The 20,336-nt window shown below is 38.0% G+C and overlaps 1 protein-coding gene and 1 long non-coding RNA gene across 3 annotated transcripts; both read right to left on the reverse strand.

Moving 5' to 3' along the window:
• Positions 1–1,152: 1,152 nt before the first annotated feature.
• Positions 1,153–6,382, reverse strand: LOC145734614 (forkhead box protein C2-B-like). 2 transcript variants are annotated; one of them, XR_014179456.1, is made up of 6 exons: positions 6,171–6,382; positions 3,980–4,235; positions 3,782–3,924; positions 3,616–3,731; positions 1,383–1,691; positions 1,153–1,332 (listed from the first exon to the last, which is right to left on the reverse strand). XR_014179456.1 is itself a non-coding variant. In XM_081988093.1 (5 exons), the coding sequence occupies exons 2-5, from the start codon at positions 4,228–4,230 to the stop codon at positions 1,536–1,538; spliced, it is 666 nt and encodes a 221-aa protein (XP_081844219.1). In that variant the 5' UTR covers positions 4,231–4,235; positions 6,171–6,382; the 3' UTR covers positions 1,153–1,535. The 2 variants fall into 2 exon arrangements, 1 of the variants encoding a protein (XP_081844219.1); XM_081988093.1 differs by having other exon boundaries at positions 1,153–1,691.
• A 10,631-nt stretch (positions 6,383–17,013) lies between these two features.
• Positions 17,014–18,588, reverse strand: LOC145734987 (uncharacterized). Its single transcript, XR_014179567.1, has 4 exons — positions 18,128–18,588; positions 17,423–18,057; positions 17,176–17,356; positions 17,014–17,123 (listed from the first exon to the last, which is right to left on the reverse strand). It is a non-coding gene; the product is annotated as an uncharacterized LOC145734987 (long non-coding RNA).
• Between the last annotated feature and the right edge of the window lie 1,748 nt (positions 18,589–20,336).

A 20,336-nucleotide genomic window follows, 5' to 3' on the forward strand; every position in this document is an offset into this window, starting at 1 on the left:
AGAGCGTGTTTTCTAGGCTTTTTTCCACACCAAATCAACACCAATCCATACACTTGCAATCAGCCCTTGCTGAGAGTTTACATAGATACATTTTTTAGAAATGTGTGCGTCTCTCTGGTGATCTATTCACAAAATTTCAAAGAGGAGAATAATATGGGACCACCCAGGAGATGACAGAGCGGCTTTCCAGGCAATAAAAAGCGACCGAATAAGTAAATAGTGTGATGTTCTAGAAACCGAAAGTGTTTGTTTGGCCGCGTCTACATACGGGCACCGGGCGTGAACATTAAAACATCAGCTCGAAACGTCATAACGAGGAGATCCAAAGCATGCCGACGCAGTTTGCCTAAATAAAAACGTCTTTAAAACCCGCACACTGCTTGTTATCCGTGTGATGTTTTAATTAGGCAGTTTAGATTACTTGATGAAACCGCATTGCCAGCTTTATGATGTTTTCGAGTGGAAAAAATATCATGTAAAGTGTAATCCATTAGGTGGTATCCTCTTTGTAAAAAATATCAAAAATTTATATAGAATGAGGAATCTGGAAAATTTTCCAGAACATTTTCTGAAAAAAATGGAAAATCTGGAAATTCAAAAATAATTAGTTTTTTACTACTATTAGGTTAACTTGATGCACGTCATTGACGTTTAACGCGCCACGTTGTCAGTTTTTTCATTAAAACCCGAACTCTACATACATTTTGTTTTTATTTACTTCTTACCTAGAAATTGACGCAGTTTTCTAACAGAGAATTTTGAATTGAATAATATTAGTCAATATTGAGGTTTTTTTTGTCTCTCTCTCTCTCTGTAAGCTGTTTTAGTCAAGTCATCAACAACCAAAACAGGAAACGGTCAACTAGCAATCTGGCAACAGCGCACTCGTTAAACGTGGGGAGATCGAGAAGGTCACGTTTGTATCAGTTAATAAGCGCGTGTTAGAAAGAGAGCGCAACTAATCGCTAAGCAAAACGAATGCATTTTCAAAACGTCAAACTCACTGATGACGTGTGCATCGCTCCCATTGGTGCCCTGGACCATAGCTTGTTACTAAAGTGTAACAGAAAAGGAGAGAGCTATACTACTCCATAAAAATGACATGAATGAATCATTTAAAAGATATTAGAAAGAAACAATCATAAATAAAGCTTGTTTTGAGTTAACTTTAATAAATGTATGTCAAAATAGTATACAGGGTGAATATCTTACAGCCTTGCCACAATTCTGCCAATCAGTAACGTTGAAAAGTCTTAAAATAACCGCTACGGACACTTATGAAAATTCCACGGCACTGGGGACAGTTAACCGGCTGGGAGGGTGCGAAAAATGCTAAAAATTCGCCAGTACAAAGCGGAGGAAACGAATATAAAAGGAAATACCTTGTGTAAAGTGTCTGAAATACACCGGGCTTAATAAAACATTCAAAGGACCCGGCCGCGTTTCTCCGCTTTATATTTTTCGGGGCTCGCCAACCCGATTTGATCCCGCACAAAACGAAATTGGAACGGGAACAATCCCCGGGATAAATCGCGTTAACTTTCCGTCTCCATTTTCACGGCACCTGCAAGGTCACTATCACTTTTTTTTATTAGATTTTCGATGGTAAAACGGCTCGAATTTTTGTGGGGCGCGGGCACCTCCTGGAGGGGGCTGGGAGACGTCCTGGTTACTAGTGACAGGGCTTCTTCCTGTAAAAAAAGCGCAAATCAACTACGGTCCGTTCCAGGGCTAATGGCGGTGACGTAACAAGTTGTCAGAAGAAGGCAGTCTAAAGTGCTGTCCTGTCATATTAATATTGTTGACTGTGAATTGTCATATTAATATTGTAAGCATTTTACTAAACAATATATCAAGATATCAAAAAACCGACTGCACCAGCGTCTTTTCCGGGAAATTTTAACATAAAATGACACCGAGACGTCAACTGTAACTTGACAACTAAAAAAGTTGTATTTTTTGACGGTTCCAGGCCGCCATTTCGAATTTTCTGTCTTTGAATAGTCAAAAGTGCTGCCTGGAAGCCTTCCTTAGGATTCTGAGTTGTCACATTAAAACTGTGAGCATTTTACTGAATAAACGCCTTTTATTGTCTTTGGTTAGTCAAAATCATTGCCCGGAAGCTTCTTTACTGTCTTTAAATTGTCAAATTATGGTCTCAAGGCTCATTCCTTCCTCCAAATTGTCAAAAGGCCTTCCTCAAGACCTGAAGTTGTCAAATCAGCACTTTAACCGTCTACAGATTGTCAAAATTTGTACTGGAAACTCTGTGCTATCTTCATTTTGTCAAAATGATAACCGAGAAAACCTTTTTAGCTTTAATCAGTCAAACTGAAGCCTTAATGCTGTCTGTGAATTGTCAAATAGGCTTCTCGTTGTCTTTAAACTGTCAAATCAACACAAGACTGACGGAAGCTTTTTGGAAGCCTTTTACTAGCAAGCTTCTTAAATTGTCGAACTGCTTTCTGGAAGAACAGTTTAACAGCTCGTAATTTGATGATTTTGACAGAAAATTATAAGAACCAATCTAAGACATGCGTGAATTTCAATATGGCGTCCCAGTTAATGTCGTTTCTGTCTTTCTGGGACAGACAGTAGACCAAATCTCAGCAACTCGTCATGAGTAATAAAATTCAACGTCATAGTTTACTTCCGCTTAGATAAACGCAGACATTTCAGACCCCGGCAAATAGGAAAAACGAGAGAAACGGTGGAAAACGGCAACTTTTCCCCCGGAAAACAAAAACGAGGTAGGCTAATTAAAAAACTGAAAAGCACACACAAAAAGTTGGGTGCAGAAATGAAGTTTTAAACAGCTACGTGCACTTTACCGCCCGCTAAAGTTGTTAAATTATTTTTAACAAGGGCCAGTTAAACGTGCCGCGTTTTGTTCCCCTGAAAGTAAATTTTTTCCTTTTTTTTCTTTTTTTTTCCACAATTTTGCAGCGGCAACACAAAAGAGCCCCTACGTAAACACTTTTCTTAGACGCGTTATGACGGCCGATTTTCTTCTAATTTGTTATCCTTTTGTTTGATTCCACGCCGTTCTTTTGTGCTTAAAGACAATTAGTAACCCTTTTATTTGTTTTTATAGATTTTTTTTATCCCCGAGTGTCTTTTCAAACTGTGTTTTTTGCAATTCTAAATTTTGACAGCGTTTTACTCCCTGACTGAATTCGATTTTCAAGTATTTTTTTATGTCATTAGATAGGAAATTTAATGAGGATTCCAAAAATGTGCTTAAATACATGATTGGGTCACTTCAAATGGGTTTTGCATGCTATTTTGTCCCTGACTGTGCTTTCAAATTTTTTTTTTTTGCTATTCTAACTTTGACAGCGTTTTTCTTCCTGATTGTACTCGATTTTGTAATGTTTTTTTATGTCACTAGATAGGAAATTTAATGAGGATTCCAAAAATGTGCTTAAAACAGTCATTTTTTTACTCTAAATGAGTTTAACAGGCAATTTGTTCTTGACTGTTTTTTCAAACTGTGTTTTTTGCAATTCAAACTTTGACAGCGTTTTTCTCCCTGATTGAACTCGATTTTGTAGTGTTTTGTTATGTCATTAGATAGGGAATTTAATTTTTTAAAAGCAATTAGTAAGGTCTTACTTGAAAAAGGGCCGAGGTCTCACACTCTCCCAGCCTTTGTCTCCTGGTTTTCCTTCGTCTATAATTGCCCTTTTCGAACATGTTGGCAGCTTTAGGGTCCAGCATCCAGTACGACCCTGTAAAAATTCTTTAATTTCTACAGACTGAAGGAGGGGTTAATTTTTACCTTTTCCCCCGCTTTCCCCAGCTCCTTGAATCTTCTCCCTAGGGACTTTCACAAAACAATCATTCAAACTCAGGTTATGCCTGATGGAGTTTTGCCAGCCTTGCTTATTCTCCCTGTAGTAGGGGAAGTTGTCCATTATAAACCTGGAAGCGCAGCAATTCTAAGTTCAAATTTACCTCCCTCAGAAGGACGGCTAACCTGTATATTCCGGACAGAGTCAAGCGTTGCTTAGGGCTCGAGGAAATAGCCATAGCAATTAGGGCTATATAGGAGTAAGGGGGTTTTTCCGGCCGAGGTTGGGCCAGTTTCAGGGGCAGGGGGAAGAACAGGTGGGGGTAGTAGGGGTTGAACAACCGCTGGGCTGTCAGGAAGCCATTGCCGCCATTTTGGAGACAATCGGCCAAGTGGTCCAAGCAGTAGCAGCTTGGATCTGGTTGGATGTGAAACATGTCGTCTGTAGCAAATTTATACTCAATTAACAGAGATAACAAAATTGACTCTCTCTGTATAACAGAGAGAACAAATCGTGTAACTAAGAGAGAAACGTAGATAATTGCATGCAAGAGATAAAGACAGAAAACCTAATAAAATATCTAGCATTCCAAAAATGTGCTCAAAAACATGATTCGGTCACTTCAAATGGGTTTTACATGCTATTTTGTCTCTGACTGTCCTTTCAATTTTTTTTTTGCAATTCTAACTTTGACAGCATTTTTCTTCCTGATTGTACTCGATTTTCAAGAGTCTTTTTATGTCATTAGATAGGAAATTTAATGAGGATATCAAAAATGTGGTTAGAAATATGATTCGGTCACTTCAAATGGGTTTTGCATGCTGTTTTGTCCCTGACTGTCCTTTCAAACTGTTTTTTTTTGCAATTCAAACTTTGACAGTGTTTTTCTCCCTGACTGAACTCGATTTTCAAGTGTTTTTTTATGTCATTAGATAGGAAATTTAATGAGGATTCCAAAAATGTGCTTAAAAATATGATTCGGTCACTTCAAATGGGTTTTGCATGCTGTTTTGTCCCTGACTGTTCTTTCAAACTGTGTTTTTTGCAATTCGAATTTTGACAGCGTTTTTCTCCGTGACTGAACTCGATTTTCAAGTGTTTTTTTATGTCATTAGATAGGAAATTTAATGGGGATTCTAAAAATGTGGTTAAAAACATGATTCGGTCATTTCAAATGGGTTTTACATGCTATTTTGTCTCTGACTGTCCTTTCAAATTTTTTTTTTTGCAATTCTAAATTTGACAATGTTTTTCTCCCTGACTGAACTCGATTTTCAAGTGTTTTTTTATGTCATTAGATAGGAAATTTAATGAGGATATCAAAAATGTGGTTAGAAATATGATTCGGTCACTTCAATTGGGTTTTGCATGCTGTCTTGTCCCTGATTGTCCTTTCAAACTGAGTTTTTTGCAATTCAAACTTTGACAGTGTTTTTCTCCCTGACTGAACTCGATTTTCAAGTGTTTTTTTATGTCACTAGATAGGAAATTTAATGAGGATTCCAAAAATGTGCTTAAAAATATGATTCAGTTACTTCAAATGGGTTTTACATGCTATTTTGTTTCTGACTGTTCTTTAAATTTTTTTTTTGCAATTCTAACTTTGACAGACTTTTTCTTCCTGATTGTACTCGATTTTCAAGTGTTTTTTTATGTCATTAGATAGCAAATTTAATGAGGATTCCAAAAATGTGCTTAAAAATATGATTCAGTTAATTCAAATGGGTTTTACATGCTATTTTGTTTCTGACTGTTCTTTAAATTTTTTTTTTTGCAATTCTAACTTTGACAGACTTTTTCTTCCTGATTGTACTCGATTTTCAAGTGTTTTTTTATGTCATTAGATAGGAAATTTAATGAGGATTCCAAAAATGTGCTTAAAAACATGATTCGCTCACTACAAATGGGTTTTACAAGCAATTGTGAAACCGTGTGAAGTGTGTTCCATAAACATGTCGACAGTTTTTCAGAAGCAGTACTCCAAATCAAAGTGGTTGAGGATGTTTTGGAATGCAGAGAATTTTCAACAAAAAATAACTTTTTTTGACACCCTGTAGCTTGTAGCACGAAAATGTTGACTTCTAACGTTTCTGGCAAAGTGTTGGTTATATTCATGGGTCACCCTGTACTCTATCCACTGATTTGTCTCTGACTCCTCAACTAAGGGCCAGTACTTTCGCTTCAGAATAATTTTAACTGTAAAATTGGTCAATTCCTTTATTTCTACAGAAGTTATCCTAAGAATAGATTTATCGGAAGGTGAAAGTACCTGCCCTAACAGCAAGTTACAAAACCAGATAATATAAACTCTAGTTTACCAAAATGTTAGATCATTTTTTGCCTAAAAGTTTACCAAATTAGTAAATTAGGACTTACCAGAGTGTAAGTTAGTGTAACTTTCCTAAAATTGCACTCACTTTCACGTAAATAACACAATCAAAAGCTTTTGCAAACTCACACAACACTTTACTCCAGAAACCGCTTTGCGTCTTAACTGGATGGTACCACCGCGATGTTTGTGGCATTTCTGGATCGAGTAAAGTCGTTCCAGTCCCCACCTGACCAGTAAGCGCCTTAAGGCGGTACCGCGACTTCTGATTGGTACTAAAATCAAATTTTGTTGTTCTCGATTGCTGCGTGGGTGGTTTTCTGGCTGTCCTGGTGAAAACCCCCTCTCCGCCCCTCGTACAAAGCAAATTTAGTTTTATATGAACGTTTTCCGATCAGTGGTGCATTTAAAAAGGGATTTTCCAAGGGTTTTCGAAGCAATTATCGTTCGATTGCTAATAATACCTGCTGGCTTCGTTTTAATAGACAATGTCCGGGAAAATAAGTTGCCTGGATTATTATGCTCGCCATTTTTCCGATAGGAATTCGAAGTTTTACGGTTCTAATCGGAGAAAATAAGGGTGCAGGTTAGGGCTTTTGATAGCTTTGTTCCATTATCCAGAGCTTATTAACGAGAGGAAAATGACATTTTTACCTGAAAAAGTTGAAATTGGCATAACTATTTTTAGTAAAATATCTTTTGTTTTCTATGACATTTTGACGTAACTTGTCAAATAAGGGAGTGATTTAGGGTCAAAGCGAGGTGTGTCCCAAAATATGTGATTATAGGGTGAAAGAATTTTGACGCCCTCTAGCGTCCAAACGGTGTCATCAATCAACTCATGCTGGGACATTTTTGGAAAGCTTGAAATCTGCTCTATCGTTTGTTTTCTATAACATATTGACGTATCTTGTCAAGTAAGGGAGTAATTTAGGGTCAAAGCGAGGTGTGTCTCAAAATATGTGATTATAGGGTGCAAGAATTTTGACGCCCTCTAGCGTCCAAACGGTGTCATCAATCAACTCATGTGGAGACATTTTCAGAAAGCCTGAAATCTGCTCTATCTTTTGTTTTCTATGACATTTTGACGTATCTTGTCAAGGAAGGGAGTAATTTAGGGTCAAAGCGAGGTGTGTCCCAAAATATGTGATTATAGGGTGCAAGAATTTTGACGCCCTCTAGCGTCCAAACGGTGTCATCAATCAACTCATGCTGGGACATTTTTGGAAAGCTTGAAATCTGCTCTATCGTTTGTTTTCTATAACATATTGACGTATCTTGTCAAGTAAGGGAGTAATTTAGGGTCAAAGCAAGGTGTGTCTCAAAATATATGATTTTAGGGTGAAAAAATTTTGACGCCCTCTAGCGGCCAAACGGTATGACCAATCAACTCATGTGGAGACATTTTCAGAAAGCCTGAAATCTGCTCTATCTTTTGTTTTCTATGACATTTTGACGTATCTTGTCAAGTAAGGGAGTAATTTAGGGTCAAAGCAAGGTGTGTCTCAAAATATGTGATTTTAGGGTGAAAGAATTTTGACGCCCTCTAGCGGCCAAACGGTATGACCAATCAACTCACCTGGGGACATTTTTAGAAAGCCTGAAATCTGCTCTATCTTTTGTTTTCTATGACATTTTGACGTATCTTGTCAAGGAAGGGAGTAATTTAGGGTCAAAGCAACGTGTGTCAAAAAATATGCTATTTTTACAAAAAGTGCAATTTTGGCAATTTTTTATTTTGCTTACTGCTTTTTTTTGACCAATCATAATTACACTTGACCTTTATCCTAGATTTTTTTAAAACCACGTTCCTCTATCCGAATTTTTTTTCCAGATTTAGAATTCTGTGAACTAATTGGAGAAATGCCATCAAACTGTCACCGTTCTGCAGCCTGAAAACCGGTGTGGTCTCAACATGACAAAACATTTATGCGCGATTCATAATTTCACGCTTTCCGACTTTATCGCTGGCCGTTTCGTTTTCCCGGAAACGCGTCGTCGTGTGCGATCTTTTGTCTCTTTTTCCAAATTATTCGATCCGTCTTCCTCCAAAAACCAACTTTTTTGGCAAAAACCGTCTTCTCCGCACAGAGCGCCATCCCATTTCGGTCGGCACGGCTACGAACCACAAAAGCCCACCACCCACATTATGTTTTCCTTTTACAGATAATATTTCACAATCTGTCAACGGGCGCGTTTGTTTACCACGTTGTGCTACTAATTGCGGAACGCCGTGCGTAAAGGCGTTTTTTCCGCACGCCCTCCTATATCATCGAGGTGTCAGGTACAAAGTCGTGTATTTGTCTTGCTTTTGGGACGTGTGTGCCTAAAAGGCTCGTTTGCTTAAGAAAATTTGACGTTGTATTATGGAGATCAAACGACTACGTTTTCTCTCTGTTTTTGATTGATGATGTGACAAAACGCATAGTAAATCAGTAAAACGGTATTTTTGGAAAGCTTGTAATCTGCGCTATCTTTTGTTTTCTATGACATTTTGACGTAACTTGTCAAGTAAGGGAGTAAATTAGGGTGAAAGCAGCGGGTGTCTAAAAATGTGCGATTTTATGGTGAAGCAACTTTGACGCCCTCTAGCAGCCAAACGGTATGACCAATCAACTCATGGGGGGATATTTTTAGGAAGCTTAAAATCTGCTCTATCCTTTGTTTTCTAAGACATTTTGACGTAACTTGTCAAGTAAGGAAGTAATTTAGGGTCAAAGCAAGGTGTGTCTCAAAATATGTGATTTGATGGTGAAGCAACTTTGACGCCCTCTAGCGGCCAAACGGTATGACCAATCAACTCATGGGGGGATATTTTTGGAAAGCTTGTAATCTGCGCTATCTTTTGTTTTCTATGACATTTTGACGTAACTTGTCAAGTAAGGAAGTAATTTAGGGTCAAAGCAAGGTGTGTCTCAAAATATGTGATTTTTTGGTGAAGTAACTTTGACGCCTCTAGGAGCCAAACAGTGTCACCAATCAACTCATGGGGGGATATTTTTGGAAAGCTTGTAATCTGCGCTATCTTTTGTTTTCTATGACATTTTGACGTAACTTGTCAAGTAAGGGAGTAATTTAGGGTGAAAGCAGCGGGTGTCTAAAAATGTGCGATTTTATGGTGAAGCAACTTTGACGCCCTCTAGCGGCAAACGGTATGACCAAACAACTCATGAGGGGATATTTTTGGAAAGCCTGAAATCTGCTCTAACCTTTGTTTTCTATGACATTTTGACGTAACTTGTCAAGTAAGGGAGTAATTTAGGGTCAAAGCAAGGTGTGTCTCAAAATATGTGATTTTATGGTGAAAGAATTTTCACGCCCTCTAGCGTCCAAACGGTGTCATCAATCAACTCATGCGGGGACATTTTTAGAAAGCTTAAAATCTGCTCTAACCTTTGTTTTCTATGACATTTTGACGTAACTTGTCAAGTAAGGGAGTAAATTAGGGTGAAAGTAGTGGGTGTCTAAAAATGTGCAATTTTATGGTGAAGCAACTTTGACGCCCTCTAGCGGCCAAACGGTATGACCAATCGACTCATGGGGGGATATTTTTGGAATGCTTGAAATCTGCTCTATCTTTTGTTTTCTATGACATTTTGACGTAACTTGTCAAGTGAGGGGGTAAATTAGGTTGAAAGCAGCGGATGTCTAAAAATGTGCGACAAATTTCAAAATATAACATGCTAGTGATAAGAAGACAGTGAGTAATAGACAAACTACTTACGGACAGTTCTAAGTTCCAATTTTAAGTACAACTTATGCTAAGTTTAGATTTGAATGTGAATGAGTGAGTCTCGGTTGAGTTACGAATACAGGAAAACTATAAAGCCTTTATAAGCATCTAAAAGGAAAATACTAACTCGTTTCATTTTTGAATACATGAATTCGAATATATCTTTCTTTGGCAGAGTTTTCTGTTGAATTGTCAGAGAGAGGGAGGTAAAAAGGGTGGTTCAGCCCTAGCCTATATAAAACAGGCTTTTTACGGCCGATTTTATGCCGAAAGGCCGGTTTTATTGTTCCGGTTGTTTCTCTGGAAAATGACGTGCTAATCAAGTTTACAGATCTGGAAAACCTCCATCAAGTGAAATGGAAAACTCTCCGTCTTTCTAGAGCTAGAAAGAATCGTAGCCAGGTTTGCGGAAATTAAAAATCGCGCCAAGGAAACCGGAACGTCGGCCAAGGATACGAAAACGTAATTTAATCCGTGGCAGGTCATCTGACTAATGGCCGTATCGATAATGGGCATCCCTTCTTGATGGTCGATACCGATGGGGGCTGATTTATGGTCGGTCCGACCTGCATTTGGCATTTCCAGATATACTGCACTAGTTGTTTATCCTCGTTCTTTTTATCTGTGAAGGTGTAAACTGACTCAAACGCTTCCAAGCTTAACACTGAAACTTGGAAGCAAAACAAGAAAATCTGATTTGGAATCAGCGAATCGAGAGAGGACAGATAGCATTGTTGCAGACTTTCCCCCTTTTGCCTGAACAGTGGCGCTGTTTTACTTATTTTACAATTAATCGGTGTAAACGTAACCATTTGATGGTTAGTTTTTCAATTCACAGTTAACTAGTCTCTAGTCATCCTGATTTCTTACTTTTCTAGCATGTTTTGTACTTCCATGGGATTGAATTTGATATTTGTTGTACTGTTTGTATTGATTTTACTGGATTTTAATAGTGTCTTGTGGTTTTACTTGTATTTCCTGGATTACAGCAAGACTTGTGACTGTGTCAACTGGAGACTCCTTTGGGATGTCCTGTCGCAGATGGGGACTCTACGCCATCTGATTCAAATGAACTATATAACACTAACATAGCACTAATGAAGGGGGATGGAAGAACCCCTGAAGCTTTCAACGTGTTCTGTCACCCTTATTGTTTAACGTCTATGGAGAATATATCATAAGGCAAGCCTTGGACGTCTGGATAATCTCCGCTACGCTGATGACACCACACTAATCGCCAAAGATGAGCAGAAAATGTCGAGTCTTATTGAGCCTAATAGTAAATTAATGTCGAGAATGTGGAGGAAATGGCTTATCTGCCCACAAGGGTAGATCTTGCCAAAACGGCCATGACCAAACTCAAACAAAATTTGGAAAGATTTGACACCCTCGTTGTTTCAATTGCGCTATGTTACCAGATAAGAAATTTAGACTGTCCTTTTAATCGTTATTTGTTCAGTTTAAACTTTGTCAGGACTTTTCTCCCGGACTGTATCGAATTTTTAAGTGTTTTTTGAGGTTATCGAATAGGAAATTTAATGAGGATTTCAAAAATGTGCTTAAAAATGTGATCCGGTTACTACAAGTGGGTTTTACGATCGATTTTGTCGCAGACTGTCCTTTTAATCGTCATTTGTACAGTTTAAACTTTGACAGGACTTTTCTCCCGGACTGTATCGAATTTTTAAGTGTTTTTTGAGGTTATCGAATAGGAAATTTAATGAGGATTTCAAAAATGTGCTTAAAAATGTGATCCGGTTACTACAAGTGGGTTTTACGATCGATTTTGTCGCAGACTGTCCTTTTAATCGTCATTTGTACAGTTTAAACTTTGACAGGTCTTTTCTCCCGGACTGTATCGAATTTTTAAGTGTTTTTTTAGGTTATCAGATATGAAATTTAATGAGGATTCAAAAAATCTGCTTAAAAATGTGATTCGGGCACTACAAGTGGGTTTTACGGTCGATTTTGTCGCACACTGTTCTTTCAACAGTCAGATTTAAAAATAGAAGACTAAAATTAAGTCAGAAATGCACTGATGAAGGTATGACACGCATTCAATCTAAGTCAAACTGTGTTTGTTCCTTTTCAAGTGTGTTTTGCTGTTTTGGACCTCCATGAGATTGAGTTTGACTTGTCTCAGAACAGCCAAACTGTCTTAAAGTTGTCAAAAATGACCTTACAGTCATTCTAACTATCAAATAATGGTCAAATATCACTAGAAACTGTCTCTGGTGTTCACAAATGTCAAAAGTGTCGTCAAAACTGTCTCAGAACAGTCAAACTGTTTTAGAGTTGGAGAAAATTACGTCACAGTCACTCAAACTGTGAAATAAATGTAAAACGTCACTAGAAACTGTCTTTTGTGTTTAGAAATGTCAAAACTGTCTCAAAACAGTCAAATTGTTTTAGAGTTGTGAAAAATGACGTAAAAGTCATTCTAATTGTCAAATATCATTAGAAACTGTCTTTTGTTTTTAGAAATGTCAAAATTGTCGTCAAAACTGTCTCAGAACAGTCAAACTGTTTTAAAGATGTCAAAAATGAGGTCACAGTCACTCTAACTGTGAAATAATTGTAAAACGTCATTTCTGTTTAGAAATGTTTAAACTGTCTCAGAACAGTCAAACTGTTTGGGGGTTGTCGAAAATGACGTCATAGACGTTACTAGAAACTTTGGTGTTCAGAAATGTCAAAATTGTCGTTAAAACTGTCTCAGTATGAGTTTGAGTGACATGGGCATACGTTTCGGATTCAAACGCGCGTTGTATGATCTAAAAAACACATGACACCATAATTTTAAAATCGCATAGTGATCACGTGACTTTTGAATCATGCCGCGTTTGTCAATCCGAATCCGATTCGTTAAATTGACTATAAGATTGTCAAAAACGACGTCACAGTCGTTCTAACTGTTTTTTGACTATTATTTTTCAATTTCATTCCCTTTAGGAGATTCGCGGGCAATTATTTAGAGTTTTGGTTAGTATTGAAGCTAAAAGACAACCGTAATCCCTGCTATAGATCAAAGAGGAACGGTATTTTGGAAACCAGGTCCAGTCCGGTCTTAGAGCCGGGATTTATGACCGTTTATTTTAGGTTTTGCGGTGTTTAAGGCCCCAATTTTACGCCAATCCAGGCGCCTCGATCGGGGACAACTTTTAATTTGTCAACAAATTAGTCTCATCGGAAACGGCCGCCACTAAACCGTGTGTTACGAAACGCGTAAAACTGTTTACAAAGTAATAATCGACGCACATGTTTCTAGGCTTTTATCGTTTTTTCCTGAACGAAATCGAATGAAAAGGGCATTCATTGAGTAAAAGCTGGTTCGAGTTTCTGGGCGTCGCCCATCTAAAAGGGAGTTAGGGCGCGGGGGCCAATTAGCACGATTCCCGTTTATAGAATGAAAAACTGCTAGTTTAATTAAAATAGCCAAGTTAAAAGTCCATCTCACCGCGTTTTAGAGCAGATTTAATGAAATCCAACCGTCTTATCTGGTTTAATTTATCAGAGTGGACATACGTATTCCGTGCCGGGCCACTCGTTCCAACTAAATTCCATTTAATTCGGATATACCTCCATTTATTAAGTAATTAATAGGAAAGTTCCCGTCAATTAAAAGATAAAACAATTTTTTCGCCACTACATCAGTTTTGCCTAAATCAAGACATTTCGGTAACGTCATCCTCAAAGAGTCCCCTTGATGATAGCGTTGGTAACGATTTCATTAAAGCCGGGAAAGTGGCCCATATAACTGGGGATAAAGCAAGTTTACTTCCTTACATATCATCTACCCAGAACCCCCAGATAATGTTTACGATCCATTTGGAGCCACTAAAACCGACGCTTTATTTCCTTCCCCCCCCTGATAAGACGTCCCCCTTATCCCTGAAGTTTTATTCTTTTCCAGAGCAACAGGAAAAGAGTTTTAATCCAGGAAACTTCATCTGGAGCGGCATTAATCTTGCACCTCCAAGTCCCATTAGACTAAAAAGAAGAAAAACGAACACTCAAGCCAGAAAAATAACGGACAAATCCTCTTGTTGAACGACCAAGCAATTATGTAACGGTGTTAGGGGCGGGGGATGAGCTTTTAGAGCCCCCGGGGGGTCAGTTTGTGGTCTAAACTCCCAGGGGGGTTTTTGGATTAAACTTGTCCATTTTGGCAACAGGTTTTAAGGCTTTTTTGCCATCACTAATAACCTGTTCGATATAGATTTACCACCTAAGTATTGTCAACATATCAGCACAACACTGCTCAGGGTTTGTGATTGCCAGAAGTTACTTGAATGTGTTGGAAGCCTCTAAAACATCACTTAAAAGTACCTAAACTCACTACGAATTGCTAGAAGCTTCTAAAATGTCACTTGAAAGTATTAGAAGCCAGGAAATGGGGTTTTCCTGTCAAAACCCACTGAATCCGGATACCATATACAGTGTCAATACTTTCTAGAAATGTTAAACATTGTCTAAGAAGATTGAAAAAGTCCTGGAAAATTGGACTTACAAATGTTGGAAATAGTATATTACATACTCAGGTGGAAAGTGTTTGATTTCTGTCAATAAATTAAATTAAACTTTCTACCATGGTTTGTATACTATTTTATTTTCAACCATTTATCCAAATCTTTTAATAAATCATTCAGCTGAAATATTGATTGCTAATAGTCTCTAACAATAAGGTAGTTTAGGTGTACGAGTAATTATGACTTCAACCACAATAAACATAAATTTGTTTACAATCTTACCTAACCTAACTTATTGTGCTATTCTGTCTTTAATATGGCGGCTGTTAGGGTATTAGGCCCAAAAATTCCAAATTTCAGTCAATTTCGTGCACTTTTCCAAAAAATTGTCCATAACTCGCTTATTTAAAACCTTATGTAGAGACACATAATAAAACAAAAGAAAGCTACTGAATGGGGCTATCACGTGACGTTGACCGGACCAGGCTAGGTTGTACCGTTTAGCCGCTAGAGGGCGTCAAAGTTTATTATTATTTTCATGAATATCTCAAAAACGGGAAAAGTTAGGGGTGTGCAATATGCGCCACGTGTACACCTCGATGCAGGGGCAACTTTTACTAGATATGACATTTTTCTGTACAGTGCACCGTTTGACCTTGAAAAATAAAAAACTGAATTTTTGACTTTTTTCACACCTGGTACCCCATGGATTTTTTCGAAAAATTTTTCAATTTTAAAAATTGTCTTTGACTGTCTAGATAGCTTTTGGTTAATAGTAGAAATGTGACATGGAGTGTCATTTGTCCAAATGTCATTTTTTGACAGTGCCACGCCCTAAAAACTGTCAAAATTACCATAATTTCAAGGTTATTTCCGAAACGGTACCAGTTAGAGCAAAATGGACGTCAGATTCGTGTTTCCTAGTTGGAAATTAGTAAAAAATGGCAATTTTGGTTGAGCAAAATTTAATATGGCGGCTGTTAGGGTATTAGGCCCAAAAATTCCAAATTTCAGTCAATTTCGTGCACTTTTCCAAAAAATCGTCCATAACTCGCTTATTTGAAAAATTATGTAGAGACTCATAATAAAACAAAAGAAAGCTAATGAATGGGGCTATCACGTGACGTTGATCGGACCAGGCTAGGTTGTACCGTTTAGCCGCTAGAGGTCGTCAAAGTTGACTGTCCCCCGGGTGAAAAGTAAAACCAAGTAATTTTCATCTTTCCACCTGATTTACACATAAGAAATAACATTATTACATACCTGATTGAAAATAATAATAATTAACGTCTTTGCCACGCAAATGCAAAACCCCTCTAAACCGTTTGTTGTTATGTTAATAAACCGACTTCATTTGATAATATTTATTTAATGGTAAACTGGGAAACGTGCCCAGAATGGTTGATCTCATTAGCCTTGCATGGTAATGCGGTTGCACACTCAACAAAATGGTCGTCTTTGTTCGGTTGTCACCGTGGGTAAAGTTGTATCGGGCACAACTCCCCAAGTGAAAAGATTTTTCATCAAGCGAATTTGGTTCGGAAGTTGGGAAATCCGATTAGCCAAATAAATTGCCCGGTTGCAAACTGCTTCAAAGTTTCGGACCAGGTAAAGTGCAACTAGGGTTGCGGGCATGAAATATTTATTTCTCACAGTTTTCGCAGCAATTACCGTTAAAATTGATTAGTTTCCTGCAGGAAGGGCGAAAACTCACTCGTATCGAAGTCAGTAGAGGAAAATCGTAATGGAGAGCACTAGGATACTACGAGGGCAAATAAAACGAACCATTTAATTCGGGGCGTTCAGGTCATTTTGTCCGGGGAATTGCTGGATAAACACATTGTGGGGGGGAGGGAAAAGCGGAACAGGGTTGGGCTTTTTTTCCCTAAAATTGAGTGAAGATCATTAAGAATAAATAAGACATTGCTATAGAGTAATTAGAGTCACTGTGGGGGTTTCCACGGAATCTTGCATGCAACCAGTCCAAGGCGAAATCAATTACCTTTTCGCTTTAAGCACGCAAAATAAAGACTCCCGACTGGGAAATCCATCTGTTTCCTCTCCAGGAATTAATAATCGCACGACTTTTGACGGACAGCTCCCTTTCCGGTGGCGCCCCCCCTCTGAAATGGAAAAAGAGTTTTGGAAACGCCATCAATCAAATCAAAGGCCCATTGAAGTGACATTCATCTGTTTTTTCAGCGGCGTTTCCCATTCAACAAACGCGATTTGATGGCGTTTTTAAATGTTTTTTTAGTACTTCCACTGTTTTGCTAAGGCCGCGTTAACTGCGCCCGCATATGCGGATAAATAAACGCGAAACAATCGGACCGTCTGTTATCTCAGCCCCCCCCCCCCCCCCCTAACGCACCATGTGTCTTCTGTTGCTCGTGGATTCATTAATTGACATGGAAACGATTCTGGTCTGGTTTTGGTTGTAGTAGGTCCAACCTATAAATCGTAGAAAACAACCAATCATTTAAATTACAAATGACCAGTCTGGCCTCATATACAAATATCAGGCCGTAGAAAACATTATAAATGTAGAACTGTTTGAAAAAACGTTTTTACAGATTGGACATAGCTGTTATGATAATTTCTCCGCGAGAGGGCGTTTTGCATGGCACTCTAGTTTTGCTAAGCCTGTTTGGTTTACATAAAACAATAAAAACTCTAGAATAGTTTACTCCCTTATGTGACCAGTTACGTCAAAATGTCATAGAAAACAAATGATAGAACAGATTTCAAGCTTTCTAAAAATGTCCCCACATGAGTTGATTGATAACACCGTTTGGACGCTAGAACGCGTCAAAGTTACTTCACCAAAAAATCACATATTTTGAGACTCACCTTGCTTTCACCCTAAATCACTCCCTTATTTGACAAGTTACGTCAAAATGTCATAGAAAACAAAGGATAGAGCAGATTTCAAGTTTTCCAAAAATATCCCCGCATGATTGATCACACCGTTTGGCCTCTAGAGGGCGTCAAAGTTCCTTCACCATAAAATGCGAAATGTTTTATGGTTTTTCTATTTGTTAATATCACGTTTTGATAAAAAAAGATGTGTACTATAAAAATAAGTAGTAAATCGTACCGTAATGCTTTTACCAACGCAAATTCAATAGTACTATAGTGTATGTTGTATATGTTGTTGGATTAGGAAACTTGGAAAACCTGCTGCTGCTTTTGGTTCATAATCTGACCATCATATCACTCACAAAACAACACAAATATGCAACTTTAGCTTTACTTTTAATACCTTTTAGCACTTTAGTGAGGGATATTCAAATTTTAAATTCAAAATAGATGTCACAGTGACAAACAACAATGACAACTAGGAAATTAGTCGTTTTCTTTCGGATCTAAACGCGATCTGATCCAAAAGTCACGTGGCGTGCGTATAGTTTTGTAAACATGGGGTCATGTGATTTTTAGGAAAAAACAAAGTGGCTCCATCCGGCGGCGGCAAATGTCAAATTTTGTGGGTTCATGGCCTCCTATTTAAGATGGAGATCTAGTTTTCTATGTAACAGGCCTGAAAGTTTAATTTACTTAAATAGGTTTATTGTATATTTCTATCCTTCTTTATTTGTGTTTAACAGAGAGAGACGTACATTATTTAGTGGCACCATTACTGACAGAACTAACTGTCACTGTCATTATCAAAGGTGCCTATGATTTCAGTTTGCGGTGTTGTGTATACAATTAGTAGTTTTAGTCAGCAGTTTACTGTAAAGGAAGAAAAAAAACCAAATCACACAAACGCAATAAACAATAATTACTGAACGAAAGAGGATACCTGGCAAATAAAACCCTTATTTAAGCGATATTTTAATGGACGGCAACACGATTTAGCAATTAGCGTCTTTTTGTTCCGGCTTCCGCACCAAAATTGAGCGATAAAACGGTGCAATTTTCGAATGTTGCATGTCCGACACCATATTCCCGTTAATGGGGATTCACCGTTTGCCTTTTTCCAAATTTTACCTGTTTTTTTCAATATCCCAGGAAGCAACGAAACCCTAAATTTTCTAATAACGGTACCGCGCAGCCCTTGACCCTTCGAGGCAATCACACACCGGATCCACGCGAAATTAGCATTTTGGCGTTTGCGTTTCCACATGCAATGCAGTTGCAGTTCGTTATGGTAAAGGGAAGATTTACATTCGTAACGAGGGGCCCCAACATTACACACACACACACTCGAAGCCCTTTATTATCGATTTGATTTGGAACATTTAAAATTGTGTAATCTTAACCACAAAAGTGTAATACAGTGACGTAATAACTGTCATTCCTTTTCTATTACGTGTCAACTGAGAAAGATGGAAATTTGACGTACGTTATTTACGAAGTTTTAAATTCGTAAATGTATACATGACTTGACAATACATTCACCCGACGTCAGCGGCTTAAAGGTTAAGTAAGCGGTCCTATTTAGTTTGTTATGACTGCTTACTTAGCTTCTAAGCCGCTTGGTGAACGTACACAATGTGTCATCTGATCAATAAATTGAAAAAACAAACCGGTGTCACGTGACAAATTGTGCACCGACAATATTTCTGAACGCAACCCTATGCACGACGTCATTGCAAATTTTGACGTTTCTTGACAGTTTCTTCCAATTTTTTCCAGCTGTAATTTGAATTTATTGATTTAGTTGCTATTTTGTGTAATTTTGATGTTACAAATACAATAATTCTTGTTTGGTGTCATTTTGACACAAAATTAACCGTACTAAGTTTTAATTGAATAGTGCCTAAATGGCATCCAGTAATCCACGCAACTCATTTTCAGGAAAAAATGTTCTGCAATTACGCAAAAAATTCTCCATAACTCGCTTATTTGAAACATTCTGTATAAACACACTATATAACAAAAGAAAGCTACTGAATGGGGCTATCACGTGACATTGACTGGACCAGGCTAGGTTGTACCGTTTAGCCGCTAGAGGGAGTCAAATTTGATTATTTTTTTCCGGACATTTTCATGAATATCTCAAAAATAAGCAAAGTTAGGGTTATGAAATATTCACCACGTATACACCTCGCCCAGAGAGCTTTAAGTGAATAGTAAAAGGTGACGTGGAGTGTCATTTGTCAAAATGTCATATTTTTACAGTGCCACGCCCTAAAAACTGTCAAAATTACCATAATTTCAAAGTCATCTCCGAAACGGTACCAGTTAGAGCAAAATGGACGTCAGATTCGTTTTTCCTAGTTTGAAATTAGTAAAAAAAAGTCATTTTGGTTGAGCAAAATTTAATATGGCCGTTGTTAGTATAGGAGGCCCAAAAATTCCGAGTTTTGTGCACTTTTCCAAAAAATCGTCCATAACTCGCTTATTTGAAACCTTATGTAAAGACACATAATAAAACAAAAGAAAGCTACTGAATGGGACTATCACGTGACGTTAACCGGACCAGGCTAGGTTGTACCGTTTAGCCGCTAGAGGTCGTCAAAGTTGACTGTGATATTTCAGGAAAACTTACGTCACAGTTAATGTCGTCTGGGACAGACTGTATAAACCATCCAAGCTTGTTGATATCGACGAAAATATTGCTAGTTTATGTACGTAATATGTAGATGTGGGTAAGGGCATAAATTCCGCCTAGACTCAAATTGTTTCGCCTGCTACTAACAAAGAAACCGAGACAATCCAATTGTGATGCAAATTTCGGAAATAAGGCTGTTCATACACATGTAACATGAAGGGAACAGGGACGGGAAAAGCCCCAGTTACACCATAAAACCAAACCGTTCGTTACAAGTAAAAACAAAAATCAACGGTGTGTCGTACTTGCACAAATTATGAAATCCATTTTGGCGCTGTTTAGGGGAAAATGGACGATCAACACGTGTATACATCATGTTTTTCGAGGCGTAAACCGGTCCTGTGTTGATCGTCCATAAAAGACGAAGGCTTATACTCCCAATTTACATGTCTATACGGAACAGCAGCGAAATTTATAGTTGAGGGAAGAAAACTCTCCATAAATCTGTCTGTAG

The sequence above is a fragment of the Ips typographus genome, linkage group LG10, assembly GCF_016097725.1.
Source record: "Ips typographus isolate SLU linkage group LG10, UJ_Ityp_2.0, whole genome shotgun sequence".
NCBI lineage: Eukaryota > Metazoa > Arthropoda > Insecta > Coleoptera > Curculionidae > Ips > Ips typographus.

Bases quoted from the DNA above. Each gene is read 5' to 3' on its own strand.
- LOC145734614 (XM_081988093.1), bottom strand. From the start codon at position 4,230: ATGTTTCACATCCAACCAGATCCAAGCTGCTACTGCTTGGACCACTTG. The intron at 3,925-3,979 runs GTTAGCCGTCCT...CTGCGCTTCCAG, and splicing joins ACTCTGTCCGGAATATACAG to GTTTATAATGGACAACTTCC. The intron at 1,692-3,615 runs GTAAGACCTTAC...CTTTTTTTACAG, and splicing joins AGACCTCGGCCCTTTTTCAA to GAAGAAGCCCTGTCACTAGT.